The sequence below is a fragment of the Argiope bruennichi genome, chromosome 3, assembly GCF_947563725.1.
Source record: "Argiope bruennichi chromosome 3, qqArgBrue1.1, whole genome shotgun sequence".
In the NCBI taxonomy this organism is placed as follows: Eukaryota; Metazoa; Arthropoda; class Arachnida; order Araneae; family Araneidae; genus Argiope; species Argiope bruennichi.
In genome coordinates this window covers 65601532-65625865 of record NC_079153.1, presented here as the reverse complement: position 1 = coordinate 65625865, position 24334 = coordinate 65601532, and the positions used below count along the sequence as shown (strand labels likewise).

At 27.6% G+C, this 24334-nt stretch overlaps 1 protein-coding gene across 6 annotated transcripts in view; it reads left to right on the top strand.

Moving 5' to 3' along the window:
* Positions 1-24334, top strand: part of LOC129963044 (sodium- and chloride-dependent GABA transporter 1-like) — a 101960-nt gene that overhangs the window by 74403 nt on the left and 3223 nt on the right. For all 6 annotated transcript variants that reach the window (XM_056077060.1, XM_056077058.1, XM_056077056.1 and 3 more), the window contains 10 exons: positions 306-462; positions 1998-2130; positions 5255-5389; positions 10552-10655; positions 12170-12294; positions 13261-13373; positions 15336-15464; positions 17674-17773; positions 18783-18895; positions 22139-22312. In XM_056077060.1, the coding sequence (XP_055933035.1) occupies positions 306-462; positions 1998-2130; positions 5255-5389; positions 10552-10655; positions 12170-12294; positions 13261-13373; positions 15336-15464; positions 17674-17773; positions 18783-18895; positions 22139-22312 (1283 nt within the window). The remainder of the gene's footprint in view (positions 1-305; positions 463-1997; positions 2131-5254; positions 5390-10551; positions 10656-12169; positions 12295-13260; positions 13374-15335; positions 15465-17673; positions 17774-18782; positions 18896-22138; positions 22313-24334) is intronic.

The following is a 24334-nucleotide window of genomic DNA, read 5'->3' as shown; positions in this document are numbered from 1 at the left end:
ATTTTCATATGAATTCCACAACTTTTTAATTTCTCGTATACGTAATACAGAGAAAGTATTGTAATCGCCAAAAACACTCGCCAAAGATCACACGATAGATTCAGTCAAAATGCTACATTCTCGCCAAAGGAAAATATTTCTTAACTATTGTACACCATTGCCATGCAAGGCGTTCTCTGAAATAACACCTTTATTAGAGACTATGCGAGAAAGTTTTGTCTAAAAGTTTAATCTAAAAATATATGTTTGTTGGTTCACATTAAATAGATGTATTTTTAACTTTTATCATTTTTTTTTCATTTCAGGATGCTTCAGCGACGTGGAATATCATGCATGTAAATCAATCAATGACAGCAATATATTTAATTTTAGAACTTGTTATAATGCAACTTACGCAGCCATTCAAAACATAAGTGATATCACAGATTCTGAGAGGATATCTGCTCCAGAAGAATATCTCAAGTAAGGATAATCCATGTGATTGAAAATTTTACGTGCTTTATCTCTGAATTTCATCTTTTTCTTAATAGATTTGCATATAAATAATCACATATAATGCTTTTAATTTACATATAAATAAATGTCATTTTTGCAACGTAAGGATCAAAATTATTTCATTTTTTTTTCAATTTTATATGTCTTATACTGTTTAAAATAAAACAATTATAGTAAGGAATGATTCTGAAATTAGAACATTAAATTAAAAGGAAATATCAAAACTTCACTTTAATATATATTTTATAGTAACTGCTATATTTTGTAATAACTGTTATTATTAACTGCTATATTTTCCGGAACGTCCTTAATGCAAGAAGAATTGACGAGGCATCAATTTAGAATATTTAAAGTTCTTTTAGAATTTATTTTTATAAAATTTTTATTCAGACGGTTGTTTAATCGTTTAAATCGTACATCCATCATTTAAATTCAAAATGTCGGCTGATTAAAATTACAGTATACTATTCAGAATATTCTAGAGAAAAAATAATTATTATATGAACGTCAAATCTCAATCATATCTGTCATGTGCATTTCAGAACGTGGAAAATTGAAACACTCAAAAGAGTTTCAAAAATTGATGGAGAAATTGAGCAGTGTGATGGACAGACGATAAACTGAACATTCTCTATAAAAAATATAATTCATTTATCATCGCATAGTAATTTAATTGTAGTGGTGACGCATATTTCTTATGAAATCTATGAAATATAGGAGTGCGATTGACAATAAAATTTATAAAATCCAAAATACCATTCTAATTCATCATATAAATCAAAGAATTTTAATGTAAAAAATGTTTCTTTATTTGATAATTTGTTTCACCTTTTGTTGTCTTTTATTTTTCAATGCTCTGAAATCTGTAACACCAAAATTTGAGATTTTTATGATCTTTATGTTTTTTTACATGATTTGGACAAGGATGTTTTAGCCATTCTATTTTTATTATTAACAATTCTTTAATTATTTTTTGAAAGTAGTTACTTTTAATTACTTTTTGAAATTATTCACTAATTTACTTTTATTTTTAATTACTTTTAAAATTAATTTACTAATTTATTACTTTACTTTTAATTATTTTTAATTACTTTTTGAAAGTATTCAAATAAGGAAATTCTAATAAATACCAAAGAATTGTTTTAATTTACTTTCTATTGTAAAGTAAGTAAAAGAAAAGAGTTTTAGGGTTTTTTTTAAAAAATAAATTTGACAACGTTATCCATCTTAAGATTAATTATCACAAGGGAGTTAGGGTTTTATATTATCATAATTCTTCTTTTTCTTGATGCAAATCCTAAAAATTCAACAAATATTGCAAAAATCACGATAAACAATACCACTTAGTATTAAACAAAACCTTCAAGCATTCCGGAAAAATTATAATTTTGGTTCTGTCTTCTCCTAGTAGAGTCTCAAACTGTTATTGCCATTATGTGCAAGCAAAATATTGTTCCAGTAAAAAAAAATTCACACAGAATAATTTTTAAAAAAAATTTCAGCCAGTACATGTTGGGAAAGTCAGACAGTTTTGAAAATTTTGGTACACTGAGATGGCCTCTAGTTGTCAGTCTTCTTGCTGCATGGATTGTGGTTGTTTTGAGTCTCTTGAAAGGAATCAAAACCTCAGGCAGGGTAAGTCGTTTTTATATTTTACCACAATTTAACATGGTATGTATTTTACTGAAACAAGATAATCTGTTATGAAGATACAGGACACAATTTTTAATTATTCAACCATATAATTATTCTTAATTCTATTCTAAAAGCAATGAAATTGGAATGTTGAGTACTATTCAGTACTATTAAAAAGGCAATCGGTATTTCTAGTCTGAAGCATTGTAACGTAATGATGGTTTCAACTCAATTTATTTATTTATTTTAAAATTTATTCTTTATTATGCAAAAACAATAACGTGCAGATAAAAATTTTACTTAACATCATCGCCCCACTCTAGAATATAAATCAGAACCTAAAAACAATGAAAATTATTGATGTAAAATATTTTTAAAAAGATTTTGAAATATTTATCAAAATTAGAGAAAAATGTAAGCTGAGATAATTCAGAATCATTAATATAGAATTCCAAAGGGATGTAGAAATGGCTTTTGCGCTGTCATATGGTTCGAAAATAATGTATTCACATATGCAAGTGTGCCGAAATGTAATTTACTATTTTTATGTGTATATAGAAAAGAAGGTATTTTTTTTCCAATAGACCATGAAGCTGGAAATGTTAAAAGGGATTCTTTGGTACTGAATTAAAAGTAAAATTAGGTAAAAGAAAAAGAAAAAAAATGAGGTAAAAGAAGAAGCAAAAGAAAGTAAAAGAAAAAAATTAGGTAAAAAAAAAAGAAAGTAAAAAATTAGACAAAAGAAGGAAAAAATTTATTCAAAAGTAAAAGAAAAAAAATTAGGTAAAAGAAAAAAGACAAAGCATGCAACGCATATTTAATGCGCATGTTGTTTCATATGGTATTTTCATTTGACAACTTTAAATACTTCAAAACTTGTTGCTGTACTGTCACCATCGTATCTGTCATGCAAATGGGCTGTTGTGCTTGCCTTATTAGGCCTTCATGTGGGCTTATATAAATTTGTATTCCATTGAATTTGTGTAATACATTTCATTTGGCATATCCTTTTTTTCTCATTCTCTTCCTTTTTACTGACAAAGAGCCCTAGATGCGTCTCCCTCCTACTATCTATAGCAAAATGACTTTTGCTATAGATTGAAAGTTTGCTAGGATATACTTTATATACTAATGCCTACCAAATAATAATCGAAACTGTAAACCGGAAACTCAGTGAATTGGTTACGGTATGGGAAAAGTCTCATGTCTTGTGAATTGTTAGACACTATATATGAATCTCTCTTTAGCTTCTTTTATAATGTAAGAAAATTCTCTTTAGAATGTAATAAGAGAAGCTAATTATGATTAAACCTTTTTTAAACTAAATTCACTTCATTAAACATATTTAAAAGTTTCTTTTTATTTCAAAATTTAGTTTATATCGAACGTTCAGTTTGTTATTCTAAGCTATTAGACATGCAGAGATAACATTTGGTTTGACGGAATGAATGTTGCAAACGGAAATGAATGTTGGATCAATCAGAGATAAGAGTGCTGCACCAGAAAAAGGATTTCAAAATCATGAACATATTCAGCATTATCATTGCAGTTAAACACATAGATGTAATAATCCAAATACGTTAAAGAAATTTTATTTCCTATAAGTTCATTAAGAAAATAACAGACATTAAGTTTTTCTTCAATTCTTTTTCATTTATAAAATGAAAGTAATTATAAACACGTTAAAGGGAGAAATTTTTTATTGTTATAATCGTGGAAGAAATATTACATTACATTTATTTGAGTTTAATAATATACGAAAGAAACAGAATGAATGATTTTATCAAATTCGATCCCTTTTGAATCACTATTATGATCTTATTTCATAATTTTGAAAAGTGTATAGTAATGTCATTATTAGAAGTATTTAGAAGTGACTAATGAGACTGGTACTAACAGGGTTTATATTAATAACGATAAAAAGATACCTGCAACTATCAAGCAAATTCCATCTAACACAATTTTTTTTGAAAAGGTCTGTCCTTAATGACAGTATGGAAAAATGTTACAACAATCGGTCCATTAACCCTAAAACGAAGCTATATTTTCGAGGAGATATACGATCCAGACAATCATTTAATTCGGTGTAATTTTGGGTTACTCAAATGACCACCTGAATAAACTCGTAGGAGGAAATAAAGACCGCTTTGTGTTCGATAATAATTTATCACCGTTTGATCTCTTCGTTTATTGCTAAGGGAAGCAGAATTCAGGTCTTGAAATAATGAACAGGACGTCTGATGGAATTGTATAATCTGGACAATACTGGATAAATACTTGACCTAAGAATAGTAGCAATAACTCTTCACAAATTGGAAGAAATGTGTGTAGTGTATGTAGATATGAATGAATTTGAGTTCAAAGTTATACATTTAATTGTAGGGCAATATAACGCCTTAAGATTTCGAATCTAATAAGAAAGAATAAAAGTTTTAATTAAAGATTAAAAAATATGCATGATTTAAATGCCACAAAACCTGTTATTTAATACGATATACTGAATTAAACAAATTAATAAATAAATTTTAATAACATTTGTTTTATTTGGCATTGAATGATTCGTTCATAGAAGTTAAAAATTTTTGTTATTTAAATTTATAATAAAAAGCAAATAAATATATATATATTGAATTTAAAAGACAAAAATGACCTTCGAACTTTTAATTATTGAACTTGTTTTAACTTTTCTTTACTATCTAATAAAAGGATTCTTCCGATTTCGAAAAAAGTGTTGTTGTGCTTTAATTAAGATTTAATAGAAGATTTGAGTTTGTAGATTCCTCGTAATTTTTATATCGAATAACGATTCTTACGTGTGACTTAAATATAATTTTAAAGTTCCAAAACTTGATAGTAGCTTGTAGAATACGGCATTTCAATGAAATGGTTAAACGTTCTCAAATACCTTTTACGTTGTTATGCCAGTCGAAGTAACAATAAATGTTCTAAACAGATTTTGTATTCTGATTAAGAAATCAAATCCATATCACAAAAGATTCAATTATCAGATGCTATTTACTTTTTCATTCTTGCGCAATGCATATCTTACGATATATCTTTATTATATATCTTACAATCTTATCTTATTTATATTTTTAACTTATATTTTACTCTCTCTTTTCAGGTTGTGTATTTCACGGCAACTTTTCCTTACGTAATTCTAGTCATTCTCTTCATTCGAGGGGTCACTCTTGAAGGATCCACGGATGGAATGTATTTCTATCTAGTTCCAGATTTCCAAAAACTAATGGAAATTCAGGTAATCTGTTAGAATTATTCAAACGCAAGGTTTACTAGGAGTATAAAAATCTGTGTGTAATTCCTTATGATGTAGTGTATATTGATTTCGACAACATGCAGTTAATATTAAAATGTTTTACTTGAATTAGTCCTAAGAACTTCAGAAAATTTTAGGTTGAAATCTATTTTAATGTGTCTCTTCTTATTACCAAGGATGCCAAAGCCACCAAATCAAAAATCAAGATGCTTAATATTGCTATAGTTATCATATTGGCGACGATTTCAAGGAACACATTAAGTAGATTTCAATCAAATTTTGTTGTCTGGCCTTCATTCTAGAGTTATACCAGTAACTGTATTCACGGTGTTAATGTAACTTTAATGCAAACAATTTATAATCAAAACCTCTTCGAGGAGTAATAAAATTTTGATCGCCAAAAGGCACCAAATGTGTTATTCTAACACCAAACATATCGTTTATGTTTGCTAATTGGCGATTCATATAATCTGTTTAAAAACCATTATATCTTCTGAGAAAGAAGAAAGGAAATTAAAAAAAACTGAGAATTTGATAAAATAAAATAATTATTAAGTTAGAAATACTTCAATTAAACTATATAAAATTATTTTAATGCTTTAAAAGTAGCGAAAATATAATTCATTCAAAAGTTTTTTGACTGAAAAAGGACACAGTGAATTAAGAGTTTTCAATGAGATTACAATATCTGGATTTTTTACTAATTAAATTATAGAGATATAGTAGATTCTTAGAAGTTTTACTAAATATCTGCTTGAAAAATTCATTAATGCTGATATTTTATAAACATTTGCTCAGTATTATATGATTAGTAATTTCTTTTAAAAAAAACGAAACCTTTCGCTAAAATAAGATTCTTGAACATTCGTGCTTCCAATAAATAGAAATACATAACAGAAAAGGTTAATTAAAATTTCACTGTTTACATTACTTGATTCTAGTAGATTTTCATTTAACACTGACTAAAATTACCATAATAGATTTTCTCATTAAAAAGGCAATACTTATAATTTGAAGGTAAATTTTTTAATTGTGCAGGAGTTGAGACAAACTGCTGGAAAGATTCTAAAATTGGCAAGAGCGTGTTTTGACGCCATTTTGTCGCTTTCAAAACGTGACTGGCATAAATCGCACGAATGCGTATTGCCTTCGAATGTCAATAATTTTTGTACGTTTTAATTTAAATGTCTAATTTTGCATGCAGTTAATAATTTTAATAATTTTTTTTATTTTGCTACTGGCTTATTCTGAAAGTGAAAACGCAGTTTCTCAACCGTGCAAATACATCATGTGTATTCAGGACAAATTGTAGCCTTAAAAAAAGATCTTTCTTCCTCTTTTTCCTTTCTTTTTTTTAAGATCTGAATGCTTTCAGAAAAAAAATTGACAGAATGTATTTTTTTTAATTACATGAATGCATTGGGTATTGTAACAATATATAATTTAACTTTCCCGTGGACAAGCGTATGCGAGAGAGCCATTAGAGAAGAATTTTATTCAATATATCTTTTACTACAGGTCAATACGAACGCATGACTTTGGCTATTCTTATAGCTTTTATTCCACGAATTGTTCGGAATTCGAGATGGTAATAGAACACAGCGCAGCTGCTATTTGTAATTCAAACATACGCGCGACCGTTAATTTAAGATTTTGCTGCATCTTCCTTTCTTTGTTGTTTTAAAAAAATTAATTTATTTAAAAATGATGCAACAACACTTAATTATGTGCAGTCAATCGCTACATTATTCTTTTAACAAACAGTGAAAAAAAGCTACTTGGGAAGAAACATCTACGAAAGCTGACAAATGCTCTATGAAAGAATATGTTAAGCGAGTAGCAACTTACTTTTTTACTTTCTCGTATACATAGTACAGAGAAAGTATAATAATCGTCAAAAATTCGAACTCAAAATTTTAACAAATTTCTACGTTTCAGACCTTTTTGAGTTCGAAAAACACATTTTTAACATTATGTCTGTCTGTCTGCCTGTCTATGACAAAGATTATTCAAAAATGCTTTGAGCTATATGGTTGAAATTTTGCAGATGGTCTTTACACCAAATTTGCAAATTTCTATCAAATTTTGAGTTGTCTGTTCTGCTGTTTGAATATAAGTTATCGTGTTAACTATAAAACGGAGACAGCTAGATAGATAAGATTCGGAATATAGATTTAACACCTATAGTATAGACACTTATCAAATTTTGAACCAAATTCAGCGACAGGTTCTGTCGGTTTGTACTTTCAGAAACTATATATTCGATAATTCAGAAGCGCAATGACTTAAATATTAAATTGCATATGTGATTTTGTGACTACTAGTACAGTTTTGTTTCAAATTTTTTTTTTGTTTCAATCGGTTGAAAAAAACGTGTCTAATAAAACACAAATTCTATTTTTGAAACTATTAACCCATGCTAGGGATTAGTCGTCAAAACTCTCTTCAAGGACAACACGATAGATTCAGAAAAAATGCTAAATTCCTTTTAAAGGTTAATATTTTGTAACTGTTGTACGCCAATGATATGCAAGACGTTCTATGGCACGACAAGTTTATTAGAGGGTATGCGAGAAAATTTTGGGGTGAACCCTCCCCGGTTTACATAGCAACTTAAAAGCAAAAATATCGAAAAGAAAAGCAGAACTAGATTTTGAATAAATGAACAAAGTGTTTTCAAATAAAAATCCCAATTACCTTAGGTTTACCCAATTACAACCTAATTTTAATAATTCACCTGAAACTAATATTTTATAATGGCGTATCTAGGAAATACACTCAATCTTCCATATTAGCATAAAGTGTGTGCCTGTGAAAAGTTAAAAAATTCGTCTCTTTTTCTCTGTTATTATAATTTCATTTATATTAAATGAGCATTTCTGACAATGTCACATGAGCATTTCTGACAATAATTATTTTCATTTTTACATCAGTGTTTCTTCGAAATTGTTAGCATTCTACATATACGTACATAATATAATATTCTCTTATTAAAAACGAAATAGATATCCTTTTTATTTTTATTTTGAAATATTTAATAAGAATTTATAGAAGCAGTTATATAAGATTAATTACCGACTGCTTAGAATAAAAGTTCATGAGCTGACGAAAACAAAACGTTGCTTTAAAATTATCATTAAATCCTAAATAAATTTTTTAAAATCATTTCTTCTATCTCAAAATATCTTATATCAAAGACTGCACAAGCCAAAACATACGAAATTTTTATGAAATAGTTCAAATCACTAACAACATACTGCATTCCTTAATAACATGTATAACAATCTAAAATCATGTACAACAATTTGAAAGCAGATGCATGTTACATATGCAAATATTTTTACTAATAAAGTGTTTTTAAAATATTGCCATACAGCATTTTGGTACGACAGTGGCGCGATAGTACTTCTTGGTTAATATGAAAGCAATCAAAGCGTGCGCCAATTGTACCAAGTCCTTTATATAATAATGACCACCAAATTTATCGTAAATATTCTATTAAATCTTTAATAATGTATTGAAATTTTCATTTAGGCTATATTTCAACAATTATTTTCATAATGAAAAATTATAGACAAATGATAAAATTTCATTTTTCTCGAATTCTCTCCCAGAATTTAAAAAAGTTAAATTATTACTAGACAATCTAATCTGAAATGAATATGCACTTACATAAATAGTTAGTTAGAGCTATGATTATGCGTTTTCTAAAACATGTAACGCTGTATTATCTGAGAGGAGTCGAATCAAGTTCATGGCTAAAAGAATTTATTTATTTATGATATAACTGTTTGATGATGATATATCATAAATAAATGTATATCATTATTATTTGATTTTTTTATAGAGTATCAACGAATTTGCCAGTTGGAAATTTCAATATATTAAAGAAACTCGTCTTAGAATTCAACGAATTGTCGTTGAATTTTAGTATGAAATATTAATTCGGTTCGGAAATCTTTCGACTATTTTCTAACTTCCAGAAAATAATGAAATTTCTCATGAGTATTATTGTTTTCGAAACTCAGTTTAAAAGCCTTAGAGGCGTTTGAGAGAAAATTTCACCTCATTAGTTTTTATGTTAAAATCTTATAAAGTAATAACGGAAGAATAGGAAGATTCTCCTCTGTTTCCTGTGAATTGGACAGTAAAATTTATTATCCTTTTCAACAACCTATGGGATTATCATTCTTATCTAGTCAATAAAAATCCAAATACGTACTTCAAGCACATTAATCCATTAACAATAGAAGTGAAATTCAGTTCGAAGTGATTAAAGATCCCTTCAGATTAACTCTATAAGAGAGGAATTGTGTTTGCTTTGTAATAAAAACTCGGATGAAGAGTCAGAGGATCACGGGCTTAAATTTCAATCCTACCATCACACGTGTAGTATTTTGTAAGTTAAGCTTGCCATCATGCATCAAATGTCTTCACATTGATTTAATATAAAAATTTGAAGATCTTGAGGATAACTATAAGGACTTCCACCCTGCCTTAGTGTCCAAGTCAATCTGAATAACTGAGTCGCCTCGAACATTAAAACAGATTCTGTGGTGAACATAATATAGCCCCGTTTCTGTGCGGTTTATTTGTCTACTCATGCAGACATATGATCCGTGATCAAAGTGAAGATAGCAAACCTCATACTATTATTGAACCCACCATGAAAGCAAGAACCAATTGCCATACCGGAAGCTTCTCATTTCCGTATCTTAAGTGCCTTCCGGTTAAATGAATGTAAAATTAGCTTAAAAAATGATGCCTTATCATGGTCAAAATTATGATTAAGGTATCTTGCAGATTGAAAACGGAAACATTAATCTAACTAATTTAAAATTCATAGACTTACCAAGGAAATAAAATTCTAACATTATCTATCCTCTTAAGACAACAGAACAGCCCAAAATTAGAGATGAAAATCCTTCCGATAAGGCATTGGTTCCATCCAAAAGGAAATGATAAAAGTAAGAAATAATAATAATAATAATAAAGAGTTCTTTCTTCAAAGGATTATTTCTTTGGATAAGATTTTCCACTGATGTGATTAAAACACTGTAGACACGCTTAATCATATCCGCTATAAATTTTTATTTATATATTTATTAATAAAGTAATTCTAACCAGTTTGATTTTCATTACAGGTATGGCAAGATGCAGCAATTCAAGTATTTTATTCATTTAGTATAGCGGGAGGCGGAATGATAACCTATGCCAGTTACAACAAATTTCACAATAATTTAATTAAGTAAGTGCTTATCAGATATGATATTGGAATATACTTTTATTTATTGATTATGTTGACATAGAATGAAATTTTTTTTATGAATGAAGTAGTATTTCCTGTGAATGAATGTGAGTAGGTATTGGCAATAAGCGGATTTGATAGTGTGCTGATATCACAGGTGGTTGATGTCATTGCAGGATTTCCCTTTGTACCCATTGCCATTTCGAAAGCAAACATTTCAGTTTTTATTTACTTAAATTTATTTTTTTTAAGCTGAAACTACATTTCCCGTATTTTTACTTCCTATATTTGCAAAATCCGCAATTTATGAATAAACGGGTCATTATCTTAAATATACGTCAACGAATTTCCTGATATGTCGTAATTAAGAATTGTTTCACAACTATAGGCTCATTATAGTTTGCGAATATATGAATATTTCTTATGAAATATCAATTTATGATTATTATTTCTTGATATAGATTTTCTAGATTCTAATTTTTTTTTTTTTTTTTTTTTTTGTATTTTGTCAGCATTTATATAATTTACAAATTAATGCAATTATTATTGTTCCAATATTTGTTTTTCACAGTTTTTTATTCCTCTGTATTTTCGATTATTATAATTACGATTTTACCGAAAATATATGTTTTAGAACATATATTGACAATTTCTTAATCTTAATAAAATAATAATTATTATTTTATAATTATTTTCTAAACAAATGTTAGCATTTTAATATGATTTTAGAATTATTATTTAGAAATCTTTAATGTTGATTATTGCACAGAATAAAAAAGTAAATAATATAAATTATAAAAAATTAAAAAACTTTATACTATTTTGCAATTGATAATTTGAATATTATATAGTTAGTTTGTTTTAAAAATGGTTAATGTTAGATAATATTATTTTTAAAATGTTATCTAACATTTTTTTTAAATATTGTTATGTCAAAAATTTACTGTACTTTTAAATACCTGGTTTCGTTTAAAAAAGTAATTGCGTTATAAATTAAAATTGATGACCATTATACAAGAAATAAGAATTCATTATTGTAGAAAGCAATTAATAATTTTTTTTCATTTTAATATATCTGAACAATAGATTACATATCATCTATGCTTCAGTATTTAGAAATTTAAGTTTAGGATAATTTTGTTGATATAAAACTATTTTGCTTAATTTTATGCTATGCTTTGCTAAAATTAGAAAACTTGAAACGGTTTTAATCAAATGATTATCTAAAGTCTTATTTTAAAAGCCTAGTTAATTATGTTACACAAAAATCATTATTGGACAATCAATAATCTTAAAATCTCAAAATGAATAAAATAAAAATAAGCAAATTGAATAAAAATAAATAAACAAAAAAGATAAAATAAATAAATACAATTAAAAAATCTTCACTTTTATGATGTTAAATTTACCAATATGAAATTATGTTTTTCGTTTCTTTTTTAAAGAAAATCATATAAAAATTACTTACACTATTTCAACAGCTTTTAACATATTTTGTTTTGTGCTCATTTTAGAGATGTGTTGATCATCGGTATAGGTGATATGTTAACTAGTTTGTTTAGTGGTCTGGTTGTTTTTTCTATGCTTGGATTTATGGCACTGCAACTCCAGAAATCCGTAGATGACGTCGTGGAGTCTGGTATGTACTAAATTTACAAGCCTCAAAAATGCCTAAAAGCAAATATTTCAGCTTTTATTTTCAATGTAATTCACTTTTTTCTTAATGATAATTAAACAAAATATTACGATATAACCAAATTAATTCTTAATGAATTTTCAATTCAACGAACTCAGTATTTTTTCCATTTTTCCAAACACAGCAATAGCCTTATAAACAAACATTTTTTCAGATATCATATTATATGTTCTGGTTAAATGTGGTCTCAGTACCTTTTTGAAAGGTTCCAACTTCAAACCTGATTATAGATTTGAAACTCGATTATACCAAATATCCTAGTACTCGTTAAAGCTGATACTGACAGTCAAATAAATATCTTCCTGCTGGTGTGTCTCAAACGCTTAAAGAGATGGAACTGGCTCCTCGTTTGACCATCATTATGAACCTCAAAATTATGAAGTCCGTCCGAAAATAACACTCGAATTGCTTCAAAAACGGGAGTTGGTATAACTAAAACTAAAACCTTAAAAAAATATTGTTTTCTCTAATTGATTTCAGCTCTAAAACAACATCTTTAAAATTTTTGTAGTCCTATCATCGAATTTCTTCTTTATATTCTGCCAGATTTGGTACCTGTGAGCCAAACAGTCTGGCCTGCGGAGCGCCAACACACAAACACATTCATCTTTATTATATGTAGATATTTCTCGATACTACTAATTTTGCTTCCATAATCTGTAAATAACCATTTGGACTCTTCCATAGTCTCCTTCATAGAAGATTGCTGATTCTAATGGCTAAAATTGAAATGTCAGCAGTGCTCCATAGTTTAAAAATTCATTGTTTTATATCACTCCCTAAATCCCATGAATTAGGGTAAAATTATAATTTTTCACTCACAATTCAATATTTATACATGTGTTACAGAAATTTTGGCGCAGAGAGTCTGTTTTCAAATGCACTGATCTGATTTTTAACGTCTTTCAGGTACTGGTTTGGCGTTCATCGCTTATCCTGATGCTGTTGCCCGAATGCCAGTAGCCACTCTGTGGGCCCTGTTGTTTTTCTTTATGCTGTTTCTCCTGGGCATTGATAGTCAAGTGAGTGCGCAAAACTGTTATTTTTATGAAATTTGTGAACATATGTAATAACTTTTTAATTATCATATATCTTATAGAGATAGCTTGTCCACTATAATTGCAGAGTTGTAAGTCTTCCGCAATTAATACAAAAGCTTAACATTTTTAAAAATATGTTTCGATATTTTCGTACACGTGGAGGTAATCTAACGCAAATACTAATCGTACTATTTAATAACGATAAATTTTGTCATTAAAATCAATACATTAATTAAAATAAGCCAAAAAGTAGTTTAAATCATGAAATGGTGAAAGAAAGGGTTGTTTTTTTTCACAGAAATTTAGTGTCAGAAAAAAGAAGACCATGTCCAAAGAAATTTCCATTTCCAAATGATACATAATAGTGCCTATAAATAATACATTAAGTAAAATAATACATAAAAGTCGACGTAATACATTAAATATAAAATTTACAAAATAATAAGTTCCATGCTTTAGACAATCACAAGCTGGTATGTTTCAGTTTTATTCATTTTTCAACATTTTGCCAAAATATTCAATTGATAGGAGATAATATAAAATCCTCATTTATAAAATCTGATTTATAATTTATTAATTTATCAGCAATTATTAATTTTTGAAAAAAAATTAAAATATCAGAAAACAGATATTTTAAGCATATGTTCTAATTTTAAACGCACGATGAGATCCACAATAAACTAGATGCAAATAGCAAAAGGCGATAATTTTCTTTAAATAATCTTATAATATTATTTTTAAACTAATACGCATCAAATTCGACTAGAATGAATAGAATTTAATGTCGAAACTTGAATGTAAGAATTTGGTAGATGGTAAAATACTTTTATATATTCTACATATTGGGAAGAGGGAAGAACCATTCTTCACCATTTAGAAATATTTTTATTACACTAATTATTGCTTGATTGAAAAATCGCCATTGTTTAAACGTTTATTTAATTTATCTGTAAATAATTTTTAAGAAGTTTAATTTAGACAATAAACAGATGATTATATGACTTTTCTTAATTCTAAGAATTCTGAAAACCTTTATTGAAATACCCTAACTCATAAAGCAAGTTTTAGTGCAGAAGTAATGGTTTATGCATTTTTGATAATTTGTCAAAGTTTGATTCTGTTTTGTAAATTTTCGATGTAAAGAAGAAATATCGAAGTTTCAATTTCATGACGCTTAGAAACATAAATTGTTTTGAATAGGGATGTCAGTTAACAAAAAATAATTTTAATTTTTTTCCCAAAAATTTATTTGTAATCTAAAAAACAATGAGTGAAATATTTTAGTGCAAGTTTAGTAGCTATTTATTAAACAAAATTCGTCAAAATATCATTGAAACTTATTTTAAATCTCTCTCGAAGTAGTCGGTAACATTATGAATTTTTTTAAAGTTTTCTCTATATCTGCAATTGACTTGGTAGTTTTTTAAAAATATAGTATTAATATTATGATGTATTTTAAAAATTTCATATCATTTGTTTCAACATGAATTTCTAAATAAATTTGTGTCATTGTCCTCAGTTTTTCTTCTTGCATTTAGTAGTGTGTTTTTAATTCATCCGTATTGCTGATTGACATGCATAATTTTGTCAATGGATTTTCAAAATATTATTCAGAATACATTTGAATAATGTATACCAAATGCTACCATTTCATTTCAAAATAATAGAAATTAGTACTAATTGAATCAAGTTAGCGCTAACTCAATAATTTGCAGCTGTGAAAACAATCCTCATGTTTGTCTTCAATCATTTCTCTAACACAAAAATCTTAGAAACATTTTCAAGACATTTTTAATTACACTTATCAGAATCTATTATTTAAAAGTTTCGCAAGACATGGATTTAACACACATTGCATAGAACACATAAAAATTATCACAATTTGTTCAAAAATTCAATTATTTTATTTCCTGGAACAATTCAAACCTAACGATAATCTGATAGTTTGCAGCTGTGGAAACAATCCTCACCTTTGTATTCGATCAATTTCCCAAAACAAGATCGAAGAAACCCGTTGTTGTATTTCTAGTAGCAGGAATTTTGTTTCTGCTCGGCCTTCCTCTGACAGCAAACGTGAGTATGCTTTCCTTTTTTACCTACCAATACCTTCGTTACTTCCGCGTAAATTCTAGCTTAACTTTTTGTTTAAGGTTTTAACTACACTTAATCATTCGATTACAATGAAGCACGTGAAGTTTATGCTAATGCTCTCCGTGAGACATATGCATGATTCGATCTTTTAACAAAGGCTATTGTTTCAACATTTTTCTGCTCGGAAAATAAAAATGAATTGCTTAAATTATCTTTTATACGTGCTTGATATCCGTCTAATATAAAAATAAATTTTTAAATATATACATTGTGGCTAAAGCAAGCGTACTAAGCCAGTGAGCACAAGTACTTTAAACTTTAGAATGCATGCTATCATGGATAGTGAATTAACAATATATAATTTTTCAGATCTACTTTCTATTAAAGGATAACTAAATCCCTTCTTAAACAAAAAAAAAATCTATCATTTGATATAATCTGTTGCTCAATGTTTGTCGCTTATATACATTTGACTTTAGAAATATGAATTCTCAAAGTTCAATTGAGAATTCATTCATTGTGTGAACTTTCACTGTCAAAGCAACTTTTACTTTGTTAATGAATATTAACATATTTACTGTCAAATTGGTAGCTTTAGTATAGTAAAAGTATGTGAATAATAAATAAATTATAAGTAGTCAATTTGTTTATAGTAAATATATGTGAAATTAGAATTAAATTAGTTCTTAGATTTGCATCCAGATATTTCTTGATACGAATTTTTTTAAAAGCAGTTTAGTGTTCTTCCCGCAGTTTTCTATTTGCATAATATATCGCTTTTTGCATTTAACTTCGTAGTACAATAAAGACAAATGAATATGCATTTTGGATATCTTCTCTTTGATTCTAATATATAATATTCTAATAGATTTGATAGGTCCAACATTCGATTAAGATCCACAATTATAATGTTATATTAGAATAATAATATAATTATTATATAGATATATATACATATCCTTTATTTTATCATTAAGTCTGGAGCATTTAGTATTTACTCTTGCTCTAAAAAAAATCGATCCAAACCCAATTTTAAAAAAAATAGAAGTATAGAAATTCAGCCCAAATGCGGAATTAAAAAGGAAAAAAATTATTTCGAAATTTCGAAGTTATAATTATAAACTTGCAAAAACTTTTCTTGTAATAAAGCAAATTTCTGATTTAGTGTTTTTCATTATTCAAATTTTTTGAATCTAAAAAAAAAGAGAAAATATTCCGAAAAAATGAATTTATGCTGAAATTCTCTATGATTGTGTGATGGAAAAAATTATGATGCAATAAATATATTTTTTTATAGAAAAGTATGATGTAAAAAGAATACGATTCGAAAGTTATAGAAAAATAGAAAAAAAAAACTAAGGAAACATTCTTAACTCTACATCATGCAATTTCTAACCTGTAATAACAGTTGCGCAAATCTATGTAAATAAGTATAAGAAATGAGTGAAATAAATAATCTCTAAAAAGAATTTTGAAAAAGTTAATTAAATTATTTCACAGCTTAATTAACAATTCTTTGTTAAAAACTTTTAAAACCCAAGTTAAAGAATTAAATAAGCAAATTATTTTATTCATTAATTATTAATTAACCCGAAATTAGTTTTACAAAGGTAAACATGTATGTAATGACAGGCTGCAACATTGTAGAACTTACGATTAAGGCGAGATGTTCCTTACACACAGAAATATTTCATGCAAAAAAAAAAAAAAAAAAATCATTGTAGCAGTCTTTCTTACAGAATTAATAAGTAATTATTTCACTAAGTAGAGAAATAAATTAATTTATTACAAATTCCGAAGTTTTTAATTTTTGATTACATAAAAAATGAATCAGAATATTTTCTAAATTTTTAAAATGTTTCGAAAAATATAACTTGATTAATAAGTATTTTCAGATAACAGTATCTCATAATGTTACATAAGTATAATAAAATTGGATGTTTTGATATTTAAATAAATTTTTCCTTATTTTCTTCTTTATTTTGCAAATAAATATGAATTTTTTTCTCATTTTTTGTGGACCTGGGGATTTGTTTGGGAATAAAAAAGATTTTATAAAATTGGCTTGCATAAAGATTTTTTTGAGTTGAGAACAGTTGAGTTTTGATTTAAGTTGTAAACAGCTCAACAGTATTTTAAATTTCCCTTCCAAGATAATTATATTTTAATTAATATATGCTTAAACTTTCAGGGCGGCATTTATCTATTGGAAGTGATGGACAGATACGCAGCAGGATGGCCATACTTAGTAATTGGTCTTTCTGAACTTTTCGTCGTTGCCTACGTATACGGTAAATTTTATATACATATTATTGTATATTTTATATTTTATATTATATATTACAGTTATTAATTACATAACGGTAAATTTTTATAGGAAAATATTTGATTCCTCTAAGATTCTTTAAAGCCTTTTATCGATCTCAAAATATGTTTTGTAGATTTTAGAAAATAAAAAAAAGTTTCATTAATGAAAAGATTTAGTGTTCTTGTCTAATTAAAGATTAATGTTCTTGTCTAATTAAAGATTAATGTTCTTGTCTAAGAACAAGAATGTATTCATTAAATTCTGTTTCCGTATTCCTATCCATTCAATTAAGAAAAAAATTGCTATTTTAACGTAAGAGAACTACGATTCTTCATATGTTGTGTAGGAAGAAGCAATCATATTTTTATTTTTAATTTCTGGAATCTTTAAAAATAAGAATTATTTATACCTGTTTTCTCTTAAGTAAATAGGTTTTATCATGAGTTCGATATAATGTTTTGCTCTTAGACAATTTCACTGGCACTATTGAGTTGGCATTGAACGGATTATTAATGTAAATACAAGGATATTAGACAGTAGTTGAGAAAAAGAGAAAAAAGTTGTTAAATTGATAGCTACGACAGTTTTTTATATAAAAAAAATAGAAATGCAAGCGTTTTGATATTTTATCATGTTGACTGCCGAAATGTCTATTATTAAGATAAAGCAATTAATATCTGGTTACGTAATCAGTTGGTACTTAACACAGGAAAATGATCCCATTTAAATTACTAAAGTTTCATTCTATCTTATATTGTTTATTTATAATTTTTAGAATAATACAAATCTATAGATAGATAACTTTTTTTTAATTCCAAGATCAATATTTAATATAAGAACTAACAATATGTAAGTAAAACTATCCCTCCCTTCTAAAAATGTAAAAGATAAATTCGCCTGATTTTTCATATTTATTGATATTAATGTATAACATAAAATTTGAGAACGCACTTTTGCCTATAAAATTAAAATTTTGAATATTTTCCCCCTAGGCATGAGCAGGTTTATGGACGATTTGAAACAAATGACCAAATGGAGCCCTGGTGCCTGGATTCGAAGTCATCTTCTAGTCACTATAATGACAATCAGCCCAATCGTTATTGGGGTAAATATAAATATAATTTTGCTGTTTCAATTTTTGCTTCAATATTTATTTTTATAAAAAGTTTCCGACAGATCTTTCTTAAGAAAAAATAGAGCATTCAACTCGTCAGTTACACGGTTAATAAAGTTCAATTTTGTTTAGAAATTATGAAGTAGGCAGAATATTAGAATGCCATATTGTAGAAAAATCAACTACAATTTTTGTTCAGTATTATATCGAAATCTCGTTATAAAAATGCTGTGTTGCTAGAATAATGATTGTTAGCTCATATGTCACGAATTTTAGCCAAGTGTTATGAAGTTTTAGTAATTTTATTTATTGAATAATTATTTCCAAACTACATAAATCTTAAAAAATTTGGCAACTTTGAAAATATTGTTAAATAATTCATTTCAGAATAAACGAAAAATTTATTTTCATACTGAATTATTTTAAAATTTTTATTTTTTCGGGATATTTAAGGTTTCCATTTTTATCTGAGACATTTCTTGCTAATTAGAGCATGAATCCTGAATTCATCGTCATTTTCCTTACACAATAAAAGGAAGAAAAAAAAAAACACAATACGCTGTTGTTATTAACCCTCCATTAAATACTATTTACTGACGTTTCGAGACACAGAATATTATCAGACAAATTTACATCTTTATTTTTAAAATGAATTTAAAAAAATAATTTGTATTTAAAGCTTTTGTATTGACCAAAACAAATTCGATAATTATTTTATACACATATTTAGTAAATTTCATTGGGTAAAGCAAAATCAAATTTAATTTATTACATACAATTTCATGCGTTAGCAGGTTAATTTAAATGAATTGCTATCATAGCTTACATTCTATGTTATTAAACCCTTGACTTAGAAATTTAATTTCCAAATTAGACGACACATACTATTTAAGTCATTTATTATTTTTATTTTAATTCCTATAATAATTTAATATATAGAATAATTTGATATATAGAAGCGGCTTTAAGTGATTTTTTGCTTTTTAAATTACTTTCACTTAATTGCAGATTTAAAATTAAAAATTTAGTAATTCGATGCACGCGTCAGACTTGTCATTATATGCGAACGATGTCTAAAAATAAAATCAGTCAATAAATATTTTGTCATGTTTTCAAGCGTTGCATATAACTAGAGATTAGAAATACGCATAAATTGCATAAAAATGCTGAATTAAAAAAATATTGTAAATAGTGTATGCTTAGCAAAATACTATTGAATTTAAAACCACCAAATTTCGCAATAATAACTCATTAAGGAAAGATTAATTTGATTTCTTATTAGATTTTAAATTAATATATTAATTAAAATTCTAAATATTTTTTTCTCTAGAATATCGTAGCATATAATTGCACCAAAATATTCTTAAACTTCATTTTGAACCATTCTTTATTAATCAAAATTTTAACTTTTCAGAGATATCAATTTTATTTCAATAGTATCTTTTCTATAATTTTCATTAATTAAAAAAATATTTTGAAGTTTACATTAAAATGCTTTTCATCGATTTTTCAAGGGGTAACACAACAACAAACGATATACAAATGAAAAAATAATCTGAATTTTATAAATAACTTTGGTTATTACAAAAATAATGCTACTAATGCAAATTTATTTAAAAACTATAATCCTAAAGTTTTTAAAGTTAGTACAAGTATATTATTACATAGTACTGACAACAATAACTGACTTTTATAACTAAACATTTTTCACAATAACGAAAAAAAGTCATACCTTCATTGCATATCTGTAGAACTAATTATGCAGTTCTTATTTCATATGATTTATGTGTATTTAAGTAAGTATTTAATTCAAAAAATATTTCATTGCCATCTGGTGTGCTGACAGTCTTTGAGTATTAAATGTAGCATTATGATTAAGTTTCTTCATTAATATTTTGACAAATGAAAGTTTCAAGTTTCCAAATGTCCGTTGCATCCTTAAAGGAAAGTGGAATAACTAATTCACATTCTTCCCTATCATCAATAAAATTGGCACCATTAAATTTATCTTATATTGATTAATCAATTATGAATAATTCCGCAATCATGATATAGGTAAAACCGATGTTATATTCCTCAAAAATAATCTCTATTCTCAAGATATTCTAGTTAACACCGGAAATGACGTATAAATGAAGAACATTGCTACAAATGATACGTAGGGGATCGTATTATTGTTTACACGTATACCGCATTCATTGTCATGAAATGCGGTATACGTGTAAACAATGTTGAAATGCTACTTTATTTTACAACAATACGAAAATAAATACACTTTTTGAATGCACTTTATAGATATTATATTTAAATCAATTTAAAAAAAAATAAAATTAAGATGAATGGTTCAAACCTAAAACATTATCATGCTTCGATGTTTCGAACTAGAAGTTCGAATTTCTTTTAACTTCTTATTTTGTTTCCTCTTCTACCTAAATAGATCACACTTGCGTTTCGCGAATGTACGATCTCACTGATTCAATTAAGAATCCATAGAAAACTTGCGGTGTTTGGGAATTATGAATAATTTTTGTATTGAGTTATAGCATCTCTCAATAATTTAATTTTAACAAACAATAATTCGATGCATATAAAACGAACAAGATGGTTAAAGAGTTATTTTTTTTATATTACTTTGTTGATGAGGGCCTGACAGTTTTAAAATAATTTACTATCTGTATCAATACTAAAAGGACCCACACACCTGTTCAACAAAATTACGGAGGCCGCCCGAGACGCCTGGGTGTTACTGTGAAAGTTTTCCCCCTTTTCTGGTTGATTGAATGTCCGTGGCGCGTTCTTTGTTCGTTAGAAACACTCGGTGAGATGGCTTTGGTGGACAAAGAAGTTTTCTGATAGCTTCCAAAGAATATACGAGCATACATCTGCTTAACAGCCATCAGCTAAATAATGTTCTCTTTTTGTATATCAATCCTTTAAGAGCAAGGTTGTCATTGTGGTTTTTTTAGAGGCTACGGAATTTTTTTTTATCTTTCAAAGAGAAACTTGGGCATTCCAGTGCTCTGAGATTCCTGAATTCGAGTGTTCGGAGGAAAGAGATGTCTATAAGACTTGAGAAACAGTTAAAGAATTGTAGAAACTTGAAAAAAATGTATGCTATGGTGGATTGCTTTAGTGCGCGTGTACTTCTCATTCTGTTGATTCAATTTGCTTTGCAATTTAGAACGCAATAAAGCAAACCAGTATTTAATAATTTTTTAAAATTTTTTCTTTCAGCTTATTCTTTTATTAAGTTGGATAAATTTTGAACCACTGAAAGTGGGAGATTATGTCATTCCAACATGGGGCAATGCAATCGGATGGGGCATGGCTATCGTACCTATCGCTGCAATTCCCTTTGGATTCATTTGGCAGATGTGCACAAAACACAAAGACATGCCTTGCTTCCAGGTAATGAACAATTTATTTTCTTATCAAGGACTAAAAAACTTGAAGTGTAATATTTGACGAAATACGAGTGGTATCCAGTAACTATATTCCTTTCAGCATTTGAAAAAAAAAAGGAAACGATCTTTAGAAAAACACTTTTGTTGCATAATAAAAAAAAAACAGTATGTAGACTTTTATAAATTATATAGTGCAATACTCAGGTTATATACAACCATAATTACCACCATTGTTAAAGCATTTATCTTAGAGAGATATGAGCTTTTGTATGGCCTCGTCGTAAAAAGATAGCGCCTACGATGACGAAGTGAATAGGAAGTTTCAGAAAAATGCATTGACAATGGTCGTAATGGTGAATCTTCTGTTTTCCCTAATCTTCTTTTCAACATCTATAAGCATATCATCATCAATCAGAGACCGCCATTCATTTCTTTCATCATCGTGAACATTTCCCCGCTCTTCTTAGAATTCACACATAATTTGCACACAATTTCTTATCATCAAATCACTCTTCGCATTTTGTCTGTAAACTTCACAAATTTGACTGTAAATTTCAATTGCTTTTGTGTTCTTAGATTTAGCCCTTTGACTACCAATTTTTTAAAATCTTTTTTTCTGCAATGGTGTAGAAAATGAAGATAATAGTTTCCGTATTAGACAAATCTATTAGATTTTTTTCCCAAATGTTTTTAAACCCCCCGTGGCTAGGACATGATGGCCAAATATACTCCCACATACACACACCAAAAAGCTACTTTTACTTAGAACTATTTAAGCTGATTTTAAAAGGTTAGTGGAATGTATATGTACCGTTGGTAATCAAAGGGTTAAGAAAACGACGACAGAACCTAGCTCACATGCTGCGCGATATCGATTTATTTCTATAGTACATGCGGGCGACGTAATATTCAGCGATTTAAATATGACTTCTATAATTGGCCAATAAGTCAGCAAAGTTGATCATGATCACAGCGATTTCGCGTTAAAAATTGAAAACGGAACTTAGTTCCGTTAGAACTGGATATCGTCGTAGAAATCACACTGAAAGTCTCAAAAATTTAATGTTTTGACCTTTTCGGTATCTGATGTGCTTGCTATTCAAATCACTTCAGGTGGTAATGACGCCCAGATCCACATGCGATGAATTGCTGTTTGCCTTTAAGGCAATATTTGGTGTATATAATCAACAAAATGAACATTCATATCTAGCGACCTACCTGTTTAGTGATTTAAAAAATTCTAGTGCATTGATTACTCGTTGTAGAAACACATTTTCGACAAGGAATGATGCAAGTTTTGACAAAGTAATTAAAGAGCGCAGAAAATCTTGGGGGCTGCTCATTCCCCCCGATTTCGAATAATGATCAACATTCGATTTTCCAAAAAATTTCCCCAAAACACTCAGTTAATTTTTATAATAATTTTCCTGGAATACAATACAAAATAATAATAATTATAATAATCCCCAAACTATATTGAAGACTTGAACATATAGCTTCATATTTCAGTTTGATGGCAAGTTCATTTTTTGACAGTGGCCACTCCTTGAAATCTCCCAGTTTAAACTATTTCATTTCTCTTGCCATATAAGATAGATAACAAATTTAGATAAAGCATCTGTACGGTATTTTTGAATTCGAAGGTTTGATTATTGTGAAGAATAAAAGTCTTTCAATATTATTTCTTGTCCCGGCCTTGATGACAGATAGAAAAAACTCATTAATTGCAATCTTCTTTTAATTGATCCTCTTATTTCCCACCTCTTTTAATTATGTGACTTTTTCAAATTTATCACAAATTAAAAATTAACACAAATTAAATTTTATCAATAATTAAAAATTAACACAAATTAAAATTTATCACAAATTAAAAATTAAAATTAAAACAAATTAAAAATGTTTAATTTCATGTTTATGATTGTCCTTGCAGCATGAATGTACTATGACAATCGATATAAATTCCAAGGGAAAAAGACATTATTAAGTGCCAGAACACAAGATGAAGAGTTTTAGGGGAGGGGGGGGA